The sequence below is a fragment of the Xenia sp. Carnegie-2017 genome, unplaced genomic scaffold (assembly GCF_021976095.1).
Source record: "Xenia sp. Carnegie-2017 unplaced genomic scaffold, XeniaSp_v1 HiC_scaffold_23, whole genome shotgun sequence".
In the NCBI taxonomy this organism is placed as follows: Eukaryota; Metazoa; Cnidaria; class Anthozoa; order Malacalcyonacea; family Xeniidae; genus Xenia; species Xenia sp. Carnegie-2017.
The window spans coordinates 18,846,695-18,864,089 of record NW_025813486.1 but is presented as its reverse complement, the minus strand read 5'-3'; the positions used below and the strand labels follow the sequence as shown (position 1 = coordinate 18,864,089).

General features: G+C 34.5%; 5 protein-coding genes and 1 long non-coding RNA gene across 11 annotated transcripts in view; 4 read left to right on the top strand and 2 right to left on the bottom strand.

Moving 5' to 3' along the window:
- Positions 1-5,571, top strand: part of LOC124447683 (general transcription factor 3C polypeptide 4-like) — a 67,001-nt gene extending 61,430 nt beyond the window's left edge. The window contains exons 1-10 of one of the 2 annotated variants that reach the window (XM_046998652.1): positions 182-405; positions 476-741; positions 808-947; positions 1,021-1,362; positions 2,226-2,389; positions 2,989-3,193; positions 3,261-3,418; positions 3,856-4,087; positions 4,176-4,343; positions 4,473-5,571. In XM_046998652.1, coding sequence (XP_046854608.1) covers positions 277-405; positions 476-741; positions 808-947; positions 1,021-1,362; positions 2,226-2,389; positions 2,989-3,193; positions 3,261-3,418; positions 3,856-4,087; positions 4,176-4,343; positions 4,473-4,921 — 2,253 coding nt within the window. In that variant the 5' untranslated portion in view covers positions 182-276 and the 3' untranslated portion in view covers positions 4,922-5,571. Of the gene's footprint in view, positions 1-181; positions 406-475; positions 742-807; positions 948-1,020; positions 1,363-2,225; positions 2,390-2,988; positions 3,194-3,260; positions 3,419-3,855; positions 4,088-4,175; positions 4,344-4,472 lie in introns of those variants that run through there. The other variant, XM_046998653.1, reaches the window with a different exon arrangement.
- LOC124447705 (ubiquitin carboxyl-terminal hydrolase 22-like) lies at positions 5,566-9,371 on the top strand. The gene is given in 15 exon segments (XM_046998684.1): positions 5,566-5,818; positions 5,911-6,043; positions 6,183-6,296; positions 6,371-6,475; positions 6,554-6,720; positions 6,968-7,115; positions 7,185-7,424; positions 7,501-7,588; positions 7,855-7,921; positions 7,984-8,043; positions 8,153-8,204; positions 8,207-8,285; positions 8,888-8,972; positions 9,054-9,118; positions 9,193-9,371. Coding segments are annotated over 15 exon segments (1,560 nt in total). The 5' UTR covers positions 5,566-5,707; the 3' UTR covers positions 9,239-9,371.
- LOC124447702 (vimentin-like) lies at positions 9,175-10,969 on the bottom strand. Its single transcript, XM_046998681.1, is given in 9 exon segments — positions 9,175-9,650; positions 9,798-9,974; positions 10,056-10,086; positions 10,088-10,133; positions 10,213-10,323; positions 10,326-10,356; positions 10,428-10,482; positions 10,615-10,668; positions 10,794-10,969. Coding segments are annotated over 9 exon segments (861 nt in total). The 5' UTR covers positions 10,907-10,969; the 3' UTR covers positions 9,175-9,407.
- On the bottom strand, positions 10,964-12,212 carry LOC124447703 (armadillo repeat-containing protein 7-like). The gene is made up of 7 exons (XM_046998682.1): positions 11,996-12,212; positions 11,819-11,917; positions 11,663-11,731; positions 11,528-11,594; positions 11,388-11,458; positions 11,233-11,324; positions 10,964-11,167 (listed from the first exon to the last, which is right to left on the bottom strand). Exons 1-7 carry the CDS (start codon positions 12,102-12,104, stop codon positions 11,147-11,149), a joined length of 528 nt encoding a protein of 175 aa, XP_046854638.1. The 5' UTR covers positions 12,105-12,212; the 3' UTR covers positions 10,964-11,146.
- Positions 12,213-12,233: 21 nt separating this feature from the next.
- Positions 12,234-14,116, top strand: LOC124447701 (18S rRNA aminocarboxypropyltransferase-like). 2 transcript variants are annotated; one of them, XM_046998679.1, is made up of 7 exons: positions 12,234-12,346; positions 12,421-12,464; positions 12,536-12,872; positions 13,434-13,503; positions 13,592-13,695; positions 13,767-13,842; positions 13,914-14,116. In XM_046998679.1, the coding sequence occupies exons 1-7, from the start codon at positions 12,235-12,237 to the stop codon at positions 14,065-14,067; spliced, it is 897 nt and encodes a 298-aa protein (XP_046854635.1). In that variant the 5' UTR covers position 12,234; the 3' UTR covers positions 14,068-14,116. The 2 variants fall into 2 exon arrangements, with proteins under 2 accessions (XP_046854635.1, XP_046854636.1); XM_046998680.1 differs by having other exon boundaries at positions 12,236-12,357; positions 12,418-12,464.
- A 2,222-nt stretch (positions 14,117-16,338) lies between these two features.
- Positions 16,339-17,362, top strand: LOC124447706. Of its 4 annotated transcripts, none has more exons than XR_006948802.1 (3): positions 16,339-16,743; positions 16,837-17,151; positions 17,228-17,362. It is a non-coding gene; the product is annotated as an uncharacterized LOC124447706 (long non-coding RNA). The 4 variants fall into 4 exon arrangements; XR_006948804.1 differs by having other exon boundaries at positions 16,339-16,948; positions 17,055-17,151; XR_006948803.1 differs by having other exon boundaries at positions 16,339-16,948; positions 17,015-17,151.
- Positions 17,363-17,395: the final 33 nt, after the last annotated feature.

The window sequence follows — 17,395 nt, the reverse complement described above, 5'->3', positions numbered from 1 at the left end:
TTGGCCATTTAAAAGTTGATTTAAGGAAGATTCGAAGATAAAAGAAACGAAAGGACAAGGATTGGAATCTTCATTCTTTTGAAAGAAGATAAGTATTCTGTTGTATGTTACCATGAAAAAAAGTCCAAAAACAAAGTTTTTATGGTTACAGAAATTTATCTCATCTTCTTTTGGATGATGGAATTATGCAGCATTTGTCACCGCAATGGCCGATTTCTTTGCTAAATGTCATGACTTGTTTTCAGTTAAATTTTATTGTGTTAGAGTTTCGTAGTTATGGCAGCATTCAGCCCTAAGCTCGTTCAACGTGTTGGTATTTCACACAAAGCGTCCAACATTAACGGCATATCTTGGTCCGAAGACAACAAGCTTGCATTTGCAACGAATTCTTCAGTTTCCATCATTGTATCCTTTCATTTTAATTACTTATGATGCATAAAGCTTTCTCGTGTCGTTCTCCTTCACTTGAAATCAGAATATCAACGGTGTTTGTATTGATGACAAGAGGAAAGAACCAAGATTAAAGTTTAAAAGAAGTTCGATTCCTGTTGATAGTAATCTTCCAAACAACGATGTAGATTACGAGTTCTCAATGGTAAAATTGACTCCAATGAGTAGCAATCCATTCTACTCTACAGCTGTCTTAGATCCCGCACTTAATCCAAATATATTGAAGACTGCAGGTTTTGATGATGTAACTTGTATAAAATGGTCTCCAGTTGGCTGTGATAGAACAGGAAGGTAAACAATCGAAAGATGATGGATTCATTGTTTTCTTTGTAGTTCTAACGAACTCTTTCCTTATAGATCTGTTCTTGCTGTACTTTTTCGAACAAATAAACTTTCATTGTACATTGCAGACAAGCAATCTCTCTATGGATGGTTTGAGGTTATTGATTTGAATGCAAAACATTTGCAAGAGATGAAGAATAATGATTTCTTTGTTGGTAAATATGTTCATTTGTTTGTTTGTTTTTATTTTATCTGATAACCAGATAAATAAAATTGTTATTTTTGAAGAAAATGGAAGCTTAAAAGGAGAATTGTGTCCTGATGAAAGGAGATCACTTGGTAAAAAGGAAAATTGGAAGGAATTCAATGAATGGCAAAGAAGAAAATATCTTATAAACTTCACCAACATGGAATGGTTTCCAGCGACTTTCAGTTGTTTGCATAAAGCAACCAACATCTCGTACAAATTTACATTTCTTGCAACAATTGTGAGAGGTTGTCAGTTGTTTGTATGGCAAGCACAGTTGCCTCTTGTGAAGAATCATAGTCATCTATACAGAGCTGTTGCAGCCAATACATTACTGTTTAATCCTTCTATTCTTGCATGGTATGGTACGACAAATACAAATGGTAAGTTTATACTGCTTGGAAATTTATTAAGGTGTTCAATTATTGTATGAAATTTTGTTGGAAATGTAATGTTTTTTTTGAAAAATCATTTGATATTCGATATTAATTGTGCAATGTGCATTAAAATATTTTCACGAGCATTAATCAAATAAGGAAGCTACTGTCAGATTTTTCTTCTTAATTACCATTTTACTGTGTGGGAAAATTTTAATTGAACATTACTTAACAACCAGGAGACATCTGGACATCTAGCACTAAGATGAATCTCTTACCAAAACGAAGAAAACTTTGTACGTGACATTTATTAACGGAAATGTCATCAATGTGTTTTTATTGCGTCATATCATGCTTAGAATGAAGTTCATTGCCTGATAACAATTCACATGCAGGGACGGACACTTGAGGACCCCCCCCCGCCATTGAACTAATTACATGAAACGCTATCTAAAGCAAATTATTGAAGGCAAATCTTACATCAGACACGCGAGATTACACGCAGACACGCGTGTGTAGTGTTTCGAGATTCTCTCGCGGAGTGAAAATTGATTGAACCACACACGCGTGTCTGGGTGTAATCTCGCGTGTCTGAGTGTAATCTCGCGTGTCTTGGTTTAATCTCGCGTGTCTTGGTGTAATCTCGCGTGTCTGAGTGTAAGATTGGCTTCAAAAAATTACTAGGTTTTTCTATTACAGGTAGCGTTCCGTGTATTTTGTTTAATGTGGCACCTCCAACTAGTCTCTGTCCCATAAGTATGTGTTGACTGTGGGTGATTGTGAAATATTACAAGAATCAGAAAAATTGGCGTTAGGAAACGTTTAAAGATAAGAATAGTGCGTCACTTTGCATTTTTTTTGTTACTTAGTCTCATATTTGGCGTGTGGTAATTCTGATGGCATCGTCAAAGTATTTTTATTGAATATTTCGTCAACGAAAATTGGAATTCCAGACATCAATATTGTAAAAGCTTACAGTTTTTGTGACGTCGCCGATGGCGTTTCAATCGATTGTATGAAGTGGTATCGCGATGTAAGTATTTTCTCAATGTTACCAACTGTAATGATTTACAAAACACAACCAAACTTCTCAAATATCTCAATATTCCTGTCCCCCGGCGCCTGAAGGGAAAAAAGTCAACTGTGCTCTATGCAGGGTGTATAAAAAAACTGAACAGTTTAAGAAAACATGGCTAAAGTCGTCAGAGCACAAGATATGCAAAAACGTTTGACGAAATAGGTAGTTGTACTTTCAATGGATCATCTCAAAGTAAACGTTTTGCAAATAATAAACGTTTTTAGATTGAGAATTGTGTTACCAAGAAGCACTTTTGAAATAGCTTGCGCACAATAATGTCAATGCTAAAAAACCATTGGAACAGGCAAGGTTAAAATATGGCACATGATGTCCTAACAAAGTTCCGGGAAAGACGGCCAAAACGTGTTTCTCAGTTATTCCTGAAACCGTAAACGTCGAGATACTCCTCAAAAATCCTCCCGAAATCTTTATAACTTTTTTTTTTGAATAAAAATTGCCTTGACATTCTAGTTGTTTTAACCTGTCGCCATTACTGGGAATTATTGATATCATCTTTATAAGATATCATCCTCATGTTTGCTTTAATCCTCTAGGATTCTAAATTATACCTGGCTTGCTCACAAGGTCCCCATATATCCCTCTATGGCAGTCATATTATGAAGGAAGGAACGTTATCAAAACCTGTATTACAGGTTATTACCGGTATTCATCTTTTAAATGTTAGTGGTCTGGACATAACGTCAACTGGAATGCTTTACAGCGTGAGCTCAGAGGGAAGCGTTCAACAGTTCAAGATCGGTATGAAGTAGTATTTTATAAAAGTCATTTTCTTCATTACTTTAGTAAATTTTTCATTTTATATTAGGCAGCCGAAGACCAAGTCGTGAAGTAAAATGTGAAATTCTTTCTGGTCATGGTTACAGTGGTGTGTCTGTTTCACCAAATGGTGTTTTTATGGCGTTATTTGAAACAAAACGTAAATTGTTTCATTACACTAAAGGCGCAGTTTCAACTGAAGGCCAGGTTGTAATATAGTGTTTGATTTTAAAAATCTTTTCATATTGTTGAGCAATGTTGAACAACATTAAATATTGTTGAACATTGTTGAACAATGTGGAACAATTCTGAACAATGTTGGGCAATGTTGAACAATGTTGAACAATGCAGAACAATGCAGAACAATGTTGGGCAATGTTGAGCACTGTTGAACAACATTAAATATTATTGAACAATGATGAACAACGTTGAACAACGTTGGACAATGTTGAACAATGTTGAAGTGGAGTTGAAGATTGCTGTAAGTTGATGAACAATGTTGAACAATGTTGAACAACGTTAGACAATGTTGAACAATGTTGAAGTGGAGTTGAACTTTGCTGTAAATTGATGAACAATGTTGAACAATGTTGAACAACGTTAGACAATGTTGAACTTTTTTGAATGTTGAATTTTCCTTACAGTGTGTGATACTTTCACTTGTTTCTAACGAGGAAAATGAGCGTGAATTATTGACGGCTGCCAATCACGTGCTCGACATGGTAAAGATAAGAAATAGATTTCTTCATCGACAACTTTCCATCAGTCACACTGACAGTTCTGATCTACCAACAGAATTCAACGGCTTAACCAAACCATATTTACAATTTCTATGGAATATGTTTACATCTGATCCCAAATACAAAAGCGACCTAGGTATAATAATTTCCCATTATACAAAAGTAAATTGATAAACGTATTGTAATATTTGTTTACATTGTTTTCGCTACTGTTACGACTGAAGCATTGAACTCGTTCCAACTTGACTTATGTGAAGAAGATAATGATGAAGGACCGATAATGGTGAAGAACATTGAAGAAGAAATAGCAACTATCGCCATGCAGAACGCTCTCAGTTTTATCTTGGATTATGATAAGACAAACAGACGTCCTAACTATGGGCCGATAGCAGGTGGGATATTTTTCATTATTTGTACGTAGAGGATAACAGTTGTTGATGTGGAGTTTACTGTAGCTTTAGTAAGTTTGAGGAGAAACTTGACTTGTAATTTTTACTGAAGTATTTTTTATTTTATTACAGGAGACGTGACTGTCAAAACATTATGTTGTTGGATCGCAAAAAGACAGCCTTCGACCTCCGTTATTGACATGCTCAATGACGTATGGCGGCGTTGTAACAATCCTCTTGGGACACGTGATGATATTGATGGATCTAAGGGTACAACAGAACATGGTAGCAAAATATGTGAAGAGATGCTTACTTGTGTCGTTAATGAAAACTGTATGTGTAGTGAAGAAATACCATTTACGCATGTCCGATATGGACGATGTCGTGCAGGTCACGTGTGGCCTCGATGTTGCATTACATTCAAACTCCTTGATGGAACAAATGCCAGAGTATGCGAGAACTGTAATGCGCATGCGTTAAATAGACATCCAATAAACAGTCCGTATGAAGATTGGACGAAGCATTTACTTGATGTGACGTCGTCTTGTACATTCTGTGGTGCTTGGTTTGAAGAGATTTGATGGAAAGAGGCTTTTAAGGGTTGTGTGCTGGGGCCTGGGACCGTGGGACTTTTCATGATTGGTGGGATTTTTGTATCAAGGTCATACAAAGCTTTGGATGTGCTGGGGCATGTACTCCCCTGGAAAATATTGAAATTTTAGGCTGAGACAAGGCTTTAAATGATTGCTTCTTTTAGTACGGATTTCTCGTGAGGAATGATTATTGAATCGATCTTTGACTTTAAGGAAGAAAAAATTATCTTGCATTAAAAATTATTTAACCAAACAACATTCTAAGAAACCTTAACAGTTTGCGCATTTTTATCCAAATTCCAAGCATGCTTTGAAAAGGTATGACGCCTTTATGTAAATATAGAACACAATGTAAATATTTTCTCGTGAAAGGAATGTAAATATTGATAGAAAATATAAAAATTTGGTAAAAATGTTGAGCGGACTGCAATGTTCAGAACAAATAGACCATCAACAGAAAATTTTTGTTGAGACTAAAGTCCAACAACATGCCACCTGCTTTGCTATACTTGCTGCGAATAAATATGTAATTTATGGTGTAACTCATGACCCGTGATGTAAACAATAAATATGTTGCATTTACTAATTTAATAAATGCGCAGTTCGTGGAAAATCGTATTTGCGCATCCACATGCTCACACAGGCTTTATCATGGCTTCCTGTTGTATAAAATAGATAAATTCCGAAATTTATGATCTTTCAATGCCATCACCATTGAATTCCTACCGCCTAGGCGGTTTCCTCCTCATCATAAAATCTCATTGTATATGATACATGGCTTCTTGTTCTCATTTAAATCAATTTACAAAGGACGGTGTACCTGTTTATCGTAAGATATGCGCCTGGTTCATTTGCCCAGCCACAAAGAAAACACGACGTGCGAAGGTGCCGCATTTCGCAATTTTCTCGTTACTATATTTTACCAAATTGTTCAGTATGATCATGTTTAAAGCTGGCAGTATTCTTTCGTTCTTTAGTCGTCTCGAAGCTGTCATCAATGTGGAACGACCTCAAATCGTTTACACGCCTGCTTACATTGTATTTATTTTGGATGTTATTCTGGGCTTAAACACATCCATTCTCACTCAAAGCAAGAAGGACACAAGCTAGGTGACGTAAATTTACTATTGCATGTTTCTTTAGCAAAAGTTGATGAATATAAAATTGTTTAAATCATAACTAATGTAGTGGGGATTCCCCAGTTCGATTATAAGTTTAAATATTGATTATGAATTTGTTTTATGTATAGCTGTTGACTTGACATATGGTGTAGTTTATTGTTTTGTCTGTGGTGATTATGTTCATAATGAAATTTTGGAAAAAGTTCTCAGTGAAGAGAAAGCAAAGGCATGGAGATCATATGGTTGGTTTTGTATTTTCATTTAGAAAACTAATTCTTCATTGATTAATTCTTTTCTCTTACAAAATTACTCTCAGGAAACAAAACTGCTTTATATGAACGTTGGTTACCTGGAAGAGATGACGTCAAACTTTTAAAACGAAATGTTAAATATCAACGTATTTGTGACAATTCAATAATTGGTGAGTCTGAATGATCTCATCAAGATATAAGTTGACGTCTTGTATCTCAGGATTTTAATCCAATTTGTGTTTTTTTAGGTCTTCGAGGCTTGATAAATTTAGGCAACACTTGTTTTATGAACTGTATTATTCAAGCATTTACACATACTCCTTTGTTACGAGATTATTTTCTTGCCGATCAACATAAATGCAAAAAACAAGATGGTTCATGTATTGTATGCGCGATGGTTGCTCTTTTTCAAGAGGTTTGTTGATATTTCATGATATTTATGAGTGTTTTATGTTTCTATGTGTTGTCTTTATGTAAAGTAAATAAAGTAAATGGTTTGAACCCAGGATTATCGTTATATGTTTGTAAATGTAGATCGTTCAGGTTGGTATAGTCCTGAGAAGGTCTGTTTTTGTTGTTGACAAACGTTTCGACAACCTTAGCGGTAGTCATCTTCAGAGTCAAGAGTCTGTTTCTAAAAGTTATCTTTATGTATTAAATAGTTTTATTCTGGGGAAAGAACACCTCTCATTCCATACAAACTACTCCATCTTGTATGGACAAATGCAAGGCACTTAGCTGGTTATGAACAACAAGATGCTCATGAATTTTTCATCGCTGCATTAGATGTTCTTCATCAGAACTGTAAAGGTATCTTGCTTTCATTTTCTTACACTAATTTTGTGCATCAAGTACAACAAGATTATTTTCATTTCATAGAAGACAGTGATAGTTCAAGTCAGAGTGAAAATTCTCAGCAATGCAAATGCATCATCGATCGAATTTTTACTGGAGGATTACAATCGCAATTAAAATGTCAAGTTTGCAACTCTGTATCAACAACCATTGATCCGTTCTGGGATATCTCGTTAGATTTGGGAAATTCTTTGAATAACAATAGTGGTAAAACGAGCTCTTTCATCAACTCAACAGGATCGGTTCCCAGTCCCACACCATCAGGTGGTTGTCTTGACAACTTGTCAATAAGATCAATTTCGTTTATTATTGATGTATCTTGTTTCTTTTATTATTCTAGATGATTATTTATTGTCGTGTACTCCTCCTGATGTGGATCAGTTGGATGAGAGTTTTGTACCAAATTCTTTAATTGAGTGCCTTAAGAGGTAAGAATTCTGGTCTACGTAATTGATATTGTGTTTTCATGAGTAGAAAAGTAAGTGTCTTGTTTACTACTGCAATGCAAATATTTTTGTGTTGATTCATGGGCAGAACAACCAACAATGAAAATCTTCTGAAACATTAACATTTTAGCTGTAGAATTTTGTGCTGGCTTTGACACTGGTCATTGCCTACCAACAAATATTGTATGACCATATTGACAATAGAGTATTTTGTAGCTTTATTTTAAAGATTTAAAATACTTTTTAAGATTCACTCGTGTTGAAAAGTTGGGAAGTGAAGGAAAGACAAGATGTAGTAAATGTCAAAGTTATCAGGTAGTTTGTGACATTATGAAGAATGGAAAATAAAATAGAACTAATGACTTTGCTGTACATAGGAGGCAACAAAGCAACTGTCAATGAAGAAATTACCTATTGTTGTTTGTTTTCATTTGAAGGTCAGTTTTTGGGATTATTTGTCGTTTTAATGTGATGTCTTGATGATATTTGTAACGTTTGATGCATTAATGAAGAACATAATGTTTATTTTCAATATTTTTATTTCAGAGATTTGAACATTCAAAGAAATCCAAGAAAATATCTTCTTTTATTCCATTTCCATTGAACTCGACATGGAACCGTTTATGTCCTCAAGGTTCGAAAAATTTTACTCCTTATCCACGACGCTTCGGTTCTTTAAGTTTCTTTCTATGGCGTCTCTCCTCGTGATCTCTCTCCATGACGTGTCTGTTCATGACGTGTCTGTTCATGACGTGTCCGTTCATGACGTGTCTTCATGACGTGTCTTTTCATGGCGTGCTTTTCATGACGAGTCCGTTCATGACGTGTCTTTTTATGATGAGTCTTTTCATGACGTGTCTATTCGTAACGTGTCTATTCGTGAGGGGTCAGCTCACGACGTCTCTGCTCAGGACGTGTCTGCTCATGACATGTTTCTGTTTATGACGTGTTTCTGTTCATGACGTGTTTGTTCATGACGTGTTTCTGTTTTGACGTGTCTGTTCATGACGTGTTTCTGTTCATGACGTGTTTTGTTCATGACGTGTTTCTATTCATGACGTCTCTGTTCATGACGTGTGTGTACACGTCGTCTCCGTTCATGTCGTGTCTTTCATGATGTCATCAAATGATTTATTTTTATTTTAGTGAGTACATGGACAATACAAAAGTTAAAAATTTAACATCAATGAACGATTACAGGTAAAATGATTCTTCATATACATTCACAGAAGTCGGTTGTCTTGACATGAAAAAGTTTAACCATCGTTATTGACTGTTCAGATATTCCTTATTTGCTGTCGTCAATCATAGTGGTACATTAGAAGTTGGTCACTATACATGTTTTGTAAGACAGAAAAAAGATCAGGTTATTAAAACGTGTCGATGGTTAAATTTTTACCAATTAGTAAAATGAAACACTCACTTTTTATATGTTTATCTTTTTTAGTGGTTTAAATGTGATGATGCATGGATAACTAAGGTCACCGTTCAAGAAGTGTTGATGAGTGAGGGGTAATAATGACGTCATGAGATTGTATCACGTGACATGCTCATGTGACATTCGTGCATTATTTTTTTCCTTGTAGGTATTTATTATTTTACCACAAACAGATTTTGGAATATGAATATTGATGTTCACGAAGATATTGAAGAACTTTGTGAACGATTCATTGAAAGTATGACTTTCTCACATTTATACGTAATGTAAATAGACCGTGTTTTTTCACGCAAAATTTCTAATGGAAAAATCTTTACTTTTGAGGCATTGTTGATTCCGAATTGTTTATAAAGTTAATTTTGTCTACTGTCCAGGAGTGCTGATTCCAAATGATTTATAAAGTCTATTTTGTCGAGTACCTTGAATTGTAATAAGATCTTTACCGTATTGTAATTCGCGTTTCAATAATTTATGTCTTTCCTCCAACATCTGGCGTTTGTTGTGAAGCGCGCGAGCTTGATGCATTAACGAAAGAAGTTCTTTTCTTAAATCTTTATTTTCTTCCTTCACCCGTTTTGTTTGTAAAACCATGGATTCTTTGACTTCCTGTACAGATAATAATGTATGTTTTCTTTAGTTCGGTCGTAGAATTTCTAACTATAATGTAATTATCCATTTTTCACTCGTATTTTGAAATGTTATAAAAAGTCTTGAATTGTTATATTATTCAGTTGCCTCTAAATCATATCTTACCTCATTTGCTTTCTTCACCATTGCTTGGACCTTCGTATCTGAATGATCTTGAAACTGTTTTTTCTCTTGTAAGAATTTTACTTTAAGTTTTTGAATTGCTTCAGAATGCTTAACACCCATAAGTTGAACTTCTTCTTCTAAAGATTTAATCTCGGCTTCCTGATCAGACTGCAGCTTCTGGTAAGAATTACGAAGGTTCTATTTGATACTTCGTAAAATGCGCGATCTATACTAAGATATCGTGGTTTACAATAATACCTGATACTGTTCTAGATCAGCGAGTTGTTTTTAGCACTCGTCAGTTCGCTTTCTTTTCCAAAAGTTGATTCTTTAACTCTACATGGAAATGAATACAAGCATCTTTCGCATTAAACAGTGCTCTCCCTTTTTGAAAAATCATCAATCCGCCACTTACCTGTTTTCAATTGTTCATAATGGCTTATCATTTCTTCTTTTGTTCTTCGAATTTTGTTTAGCTCTTCCTGATTTTTATCGTTAAGCGAAACAATAGCAGTTTGTCGTTTTTAGTTTTCCTAGCCATGTACGCCATATACTCATGCTGAAAAGAAACAAGTTTTTAAAATTCACAAGAAGGAATTTGTCGTCTTTGGTTCCTACAAAACAACCTACACTCTCTCGTCTTGTCTGCTGTGCTTCATCTTGTAACCATTCGTTTTCTTTACGTCTGGTTGATTGTTATATTTAGTTATGGAAAAATTGGTTTTGGTAAATAGGTTTTTCAACATTAAATCAGATCAGTATTGTGTTTTGATTTTGTTCGCGAAAAGGAAACACAAGCTTCGAAGTAAAGGGATACAATTGATCAACGCTTCGTTTCGTTTCTGCAAGTTCATTTGTTAAAGTTTCTAGCCTATAGTGCAATAAAACAGCGATGTTTCAAACAGAAAGCATCCGCTTCAAGCAATAGAATGATGGACCTTTAGAGAGAAAAGATGAAATCGTGAAACGAAAGAAAACATAAAATCGTCAACGTACTTTTCTGACATCAAAATTTCTCTTTCGGTCTTCTTAGCATCATTTTTTTGCTCCTCGCCATCTCGTTTTCCCTCTCCCTTTTTTTTTGAGTTGCCTTTCTTCTTCGGAGGCATAAGTTTTTAACAAACAAACTTGAAACGAAATCAAAATACAAAGAAAAATACCAAAAATTGTATCTACAAATTTTTATTTCCATGGCAACGTAAGAAGCGATACTTCATGTAGTTACACAACGTTTATTTAATATATTTGAAGATATTGAAGAGAATTACACGCAATATTTTACGAAAATTTTACAAGAAATAGGTTTCTGCTTCTCCCCTTGATATTTTAAAAGATCCTTTTCATCAAAGTCACGCACTTTTCTTGAAATTCTGATAATAAAAGCCAAACTTTATGCACATACTCTCAAGATAAACAATCAACTTCTTCATCCAACCTCCAAATAAACTGTTGCAACGTTCGCCAGGCGGGTATTTGAAGAAGTTGAGTAGGTTGTCATACATTCAATGATTTGGTCTGATCCTAGCTCTATGAGTGTGGAAAAGTTATATGAAAATGGATATTTGACTGAATTAATAAATTCATTATCACCTTGCAAAGTGTCTGAGCCTTTTAAATAGATTAAAGTTGTTATTGCTGATAAAACTGTTTCTTCATTGGAACTAAATAGTCACAAATCATAAAAATATTTGTGTATTGTTGTCGTGTACTATGAAAATTGACATGAAAACCTTGACAAACAGTTCACAATCTCTTGTAATCCATCATTTTTAATAATCGTATCACGACAATGAGGATCTGTAAGATTGAAGAACATAACGATAAGTTTGTGTCTATTTTTCATAAAATTCAGCATCACACATGACCAAGACAAAAATTGCATAATCCACTCATTCCAAACTCAACATATTTTTCATTGTCTTCAGTCAGCATGTCTAAGAGAGTGAAAATAAGATGTTGAGACATTTCATCATTCATCAAAATTGAAGATATTACCTAAGTTAATTAAAATATTTCCTTACCTAAAAACAATTCAGCCACATTCAACTTTCTAAGATGAGTATAATTTATAGGATCATAAGCAAAATTTGCCAAATTAGCAAGCACTTGAGACTTAGCATCTGAAGAAAGAACACAACAATGACAAACTTTAGTCAAAAGATACATACATGAAAATTATTTCAAGTTGATAACAGTACCATTGCTAGACGTATCTTGAAATTCCGTAACTAAAGCCTGAAGATATTGAAATCGGTTGAGATCATCAGGACCAGTTTTATCATCAAGATATTTTTGCGAGGAGAACATTATTCCACATTATTGTTTTGGTTTGTAAAAACGTAAAATATTTGTAGCATTTGTAGTCTAGTAGATTTTACATATTGTAAGTTTTATTTTGTTCACTATATGTGTGTTACATGAAGTAGATCAGTACAAGATGGGAAGACACAAAGGAAAGAGAGGAAGGACGAAAGATTGGAAGAAAGAAAATAGAGAAGCGAAAGATAGGGACAGTAATTTAACATTAAATAACTCGTCACCACAGAATGGTAATCAAACTATACACTTCAAGTTCAAATGCTGTACAGTTTAATGAATTATTTTACTGTTCATTTTATAACAGTAAAGGACTTTGGACGTGGCTTTCCTTTCCCATTGTTGATGTGGGTAAGTCAATGTAGGCAGATGAATGCTTGTGATGAATAAGAACATTGAATATCAAATGAAATAATGTTTAGGATCTTGGCCATTGTGACCCAAAGAAATGTTCAGGTCGTAAGCTCGAGAGGTTGGGTTTTGTAACATCACTAAAACTCTCACAGAAAGCCCACGGTGTTGTACTTAGTCCTTTGGGTGAGAAATGTTTGTCTGTTGAAGATCATGATATAGTAACACGGTCAGGTATAGCTGTTATTGATTGTTCATGGGCTAAACTTGATGACACTCCATTCAAAAGAATGAAAGGCGGACATGCAAGACTTCTGCCATATTTGGTTGCTGCTAATCCTATCAACTATGGTCGACCATGCAAACTTTCTTGTGTTGAAGCTTATGCTGCAACCTTATTTATAACAGGTAAAGCTTATAATACTAGGTCCCACAATGGCATAAACAGGTTTAATAATAGAAGGAAAGCTAGGCAATGTTGGATTTATACATGTTGTAATCCTTAAAAGTTATTGATTTCCAAGGAAATAGTGCATATGAAGACTTCTCTCACTCTCCAATTATCAAGCCTGCAACCATTGGTGATGCCAGCAAAATCTTTCACTTCTATGTACAATAATAATTTTTCAGCCTAATTATTGTTCATTTCTTTCGAAAATTAATTCCATTCATTGTTTTTCCATTGATTGAACAAAAAATGTTTGCATTGTAGGAGTAGAAAACAGGTTGGCTTTGTTAGTGCTTGCCAATGGCGTAGCAAGCTTGCAATTTTGTTCATGCATGGTAATATTTTGGTCATTAGCATTATTCATTTCTTAAGAAATCTGTTGTTTTACAGTAACTGAACACCAAAATATTTACATAGCATGAATAAACATATGGGCTGGCTATGTCATTGCTTGCAAAACCGATGACCTGTTTGTATGTTGTAATATGCTTTTATGTACTGAACTACAAATATTCCTTAAGGATTTGAAGATTTGGGATCAGAGTTATTGAAATGTTTTAAATGGGGAAAAGCATTTTATGAACTGAATAGGTAAGATGCTTGTGTATGTTTAAACATGTTGATTTATTCATAATTTATCATATTTATTCCACACAATCATAGTTTGTATAATTTACAGAGAACTGCTAAGTCTTTACTCATCTTGTAAGACAAGTTCTGAAGTCGTGTCAGCCCAGAATGAATGGTTGAAAAATTTGGAAAAAGTACATGAAAGATGTGATTGTATGATTATATTCATGAATTTTTTTAAATATTCCAAACTCTCTGTGTAAAAGTTCACATTTTTTCTTAAGTGAATGACCTCACCAACATCGATGATTCAAAAGAACATTGGAATCCCAATAGGAAGGTTTTGGATTATGAATCAAGGTTTGCAGACGGTTCAACATTTATTAAATTTAATACCATGGACCTTTTTAATATACACATGTGATTTTTAGTGAAGATGCAAGTTCTGATGATGAAGAATGTTCCAGAAATGAAATGGAAGATTGTAATAACCAGGATTTGACCTCACAATACAGTAAAATGAAAGTTCCAATGATGAATGTGACAAAGCCTAAACAGAACACAATTGAATGTTGCTACTTGTAAATAATTAAAATGATTAAACTTCAAAATAATAATTTTGCATAAGTTATTATTAAATTATTCAATTATAGCGTTTTACGATCAACTGGCGACCAATGAACTGTAGAATTATAATTTGTTTTGTTTGTAAATGCGTCATATGTCCATATAAGGAAGCGCTCAAATAGTAAAAAGGCGTTGTCGCCACCATTAATTATTGTGTGTCGAAGCTCTTACTCGAGAGTGTTGGGAATCAATTTGAGGACTTTTGTTTCGTCTTGCAGAGGTATTTGAGGTAGGCGAAGGTATTTGACATTATTTGCAGGTATTTTTTTAGGTAGAAGTTATGTTTCTTATCGAAGTGATCTTATGAAAGTGATCTAAACTTTGATTATGTCGTAGCCTCCAATCGACTGAGTGAGCAACGTTGCATTTTTTATGCGCAATTTAACGGTTCATATTTGTGCATCGTTTTCCAGAGATACGTGATGTGTATCTTTTAGTAAAGAAATGAAATCAAATTTCGTTGTTTGTATAGCACAATTAAGGCGCTTGAGGATATTTGAATAGCGAAGTTCGACGGACTGTTTAGGAATTTTAATTGTTTACAGCATTGAGAAATTTTAACACAAACAAGTCGTATGAGATCCTTTCGAAACTTTGTATAAATGCACAATTCACTAACAACATGCAGTAATTATCAACTTCCAGTGGAAATCTCATTTTTCCTTCACAGCTTGTTAGTTCTTAATATGGTAATGTATTTTGAATTGGTTAGGTTAATATTATGGCGTTCTCTCAAAAACTAATCACTTTTATAATCATCGTTATAATATTTTTTGCCTTTAATCTGTGGAACCTCGCTTAATTTTTTTAATGAATTTCTAATTATCTATTTAGCGCCATTTTCAAACACATAACACAAATGTTTGTGCTGTATTCTATCCCATAAATCGTACGTAGATGTAGTCGAATTTTACATCTATGGAAAATTTTGTTCTTTAACTTTTATGTAACATTATCTACATGTTCTTCGTGAAGGAGGGCACTGTAATCAACAGTCAAATGGTTTATTTCAATCAATATTGTGACAGCGTTTTAATTGTTATTTATGCTTAATTGTTAAGCACCTTTCGAGCAAGTTCCAACTCAAACAAACTGAGACATCGTCTTGTTGCTGTTTCTAAACTTAATATTTTAATCAAAAGTGGTCGAAATTGTACGTAGCTTTGAAATTAAGTACAAAATTACAGTGCCAGTGTGTTTATAAATAACGTGACTCCTAATTCTACGGTGAACACAAAGAACAATGAAAAGTATGATCAAAACTTTGCCGTTTGTTCACATGTTTTTAATTCATATTATGTAAATCATAAACATGTACTGTTCGTTTTATCGTTTCTAAAACATCCGCACTCTCTCTCTCAATGCCATTGTCAAGGTTCAAAGTAATCCTTGATTGAAACGTGTCGTTTATGGTTCATTTCATATGAACATTGCGGCTGCTCGAAGTATTTCAAATCAACAAAGCAAGATGATGGCATACAAAATTTTTGTGGACTACTTCAATTTAGCGGACACCTTGGACGCTGACCCAAACCCTATCATATAACCCTAAGAAGACGAGCCCGCGCTCCCGATATAAGCGCTTCGGGTGTCCGCTAAACAGCCAAAACTGCAGTCTAGCCAATTTTTGCGTATTGTTGTATATTTTTAGATGACGACTCAGTATACTACCCAAACTGTGACTGTTACCACACAACCTGGTGGTCAGAGAGATTGGAACAGTGGATTGTTCTCTTGCTTTGATGACATGAAGACATGTAAACTCTGTGTCCTGTCATTTTATTTTACCTCTTTATGGCTAATCGATGATCATATTTAATGTTTAGGTCTTTGTGGCTACTGCTGCCCTTGTTGTCTTGCTATTCAGGTTGCACAAAGAATGGGAGAGTCGTGTCTCTTCCCACTTTGTTGCCCAGGTGCATTGCTCGCAATGCGTGCTAAACTTCGTGGAGAGCAGAACATTCAGGTTTGAGCAAGACCCGCGCTTTCATCTTTGTTTTGTTTCATTGTTTAGTTTATTGTATTGCGATTTTCCTTAGGGTGATCTATGCAACGATGCCATTGCTGTGACATGCTGTGGAACTTGTGCTCTTTGTCAAATGTCTCGAGAGCTTGATGTTATTGGACGATAAATGTTCGCCTACTGAAATATTCTGTTTATTTACTATACATCTCGATGTCTCTCATCTTATCATTGTGCTATTGATATATAGAAAATACTATCATTATCTTTTCTACTTTATCTACTCATTATATCTCGTACTTTAATCATTAAAAGATGAACATACTCTTGAAATGCTGACTCATTCTGTTTCAAGTGCACTTAATATAAATTGCAAATTTTATTCAGCGATCATCAGCGCATCTGTTCGCTAGATCACGCATCATAATCAAGATGTCAAGGTTCTTAAGTCCTTCTTTATTGCATCATTGGTATTTATGTGCATTCATAAAAGCAAAAACCTTGAATTTCATAACCAAACAAAAATTTTACCCCGACAATCAAATAATATTTGTTTTCGTGTTGCCTGGCAACGAATTTCGTCCTTCGAAACTTCACGAACTTTTCAAGAGTGAACACTTTGCACTTGTTCTTGTAGTTTTCGTTCTTAGCTGGAATATTTCTCACAGTTTGTAAGTATTGTTGAAGCATGACTTGGCTTATACTTGCTAATAGAGTTACGCGTGCTTGAATGTGAACTAGCTCAACTGCTCTGTTTTGTCAAGTATTTGAAGTATGACAACTCCAGTTGTTCCTGTCGTCACAACACAATTTTCTGCAGTTCAAACAAGATACTGGTCAACAGGAGTTTTGGATGTTTTGAAGACATCGAGTCATGTATGTTGAAGGCTTGATTGTTCACCATTGGTGTGAATAAGTTGATTATTCTTAACCTTTTTTCAGGTCTTTTTGGTTTTTTCTGTCCATTTTGCTCACTTTTTAGTCTTTCTCGGCGCATGAGTGAAAATTGTTGTTTACCAGTCTGTCCTGGCTCTTTATTTGCAATGCGTACTAAACTGAGGATTGAAAATGGAATTCAGGTTTTATTCATTTCATCAAATATCTTTCAAATTTGAATTTTCAACATATTAAAAGATTTTATGTTCTCTATTTTAGGGTACTTTATGTAACGATGCCATGTGCTCTCTCTTCTGCAGTCCTTGTGTTTCTTGTCAACTATCGCGAGAGTTGAACGCAATAGGACGATAGGAAATATCTTCAAAATGATATATTTTGATGAGTCGCTCAAAAGAAAAGACCCTTCAGACTCTACAGCTTTATATT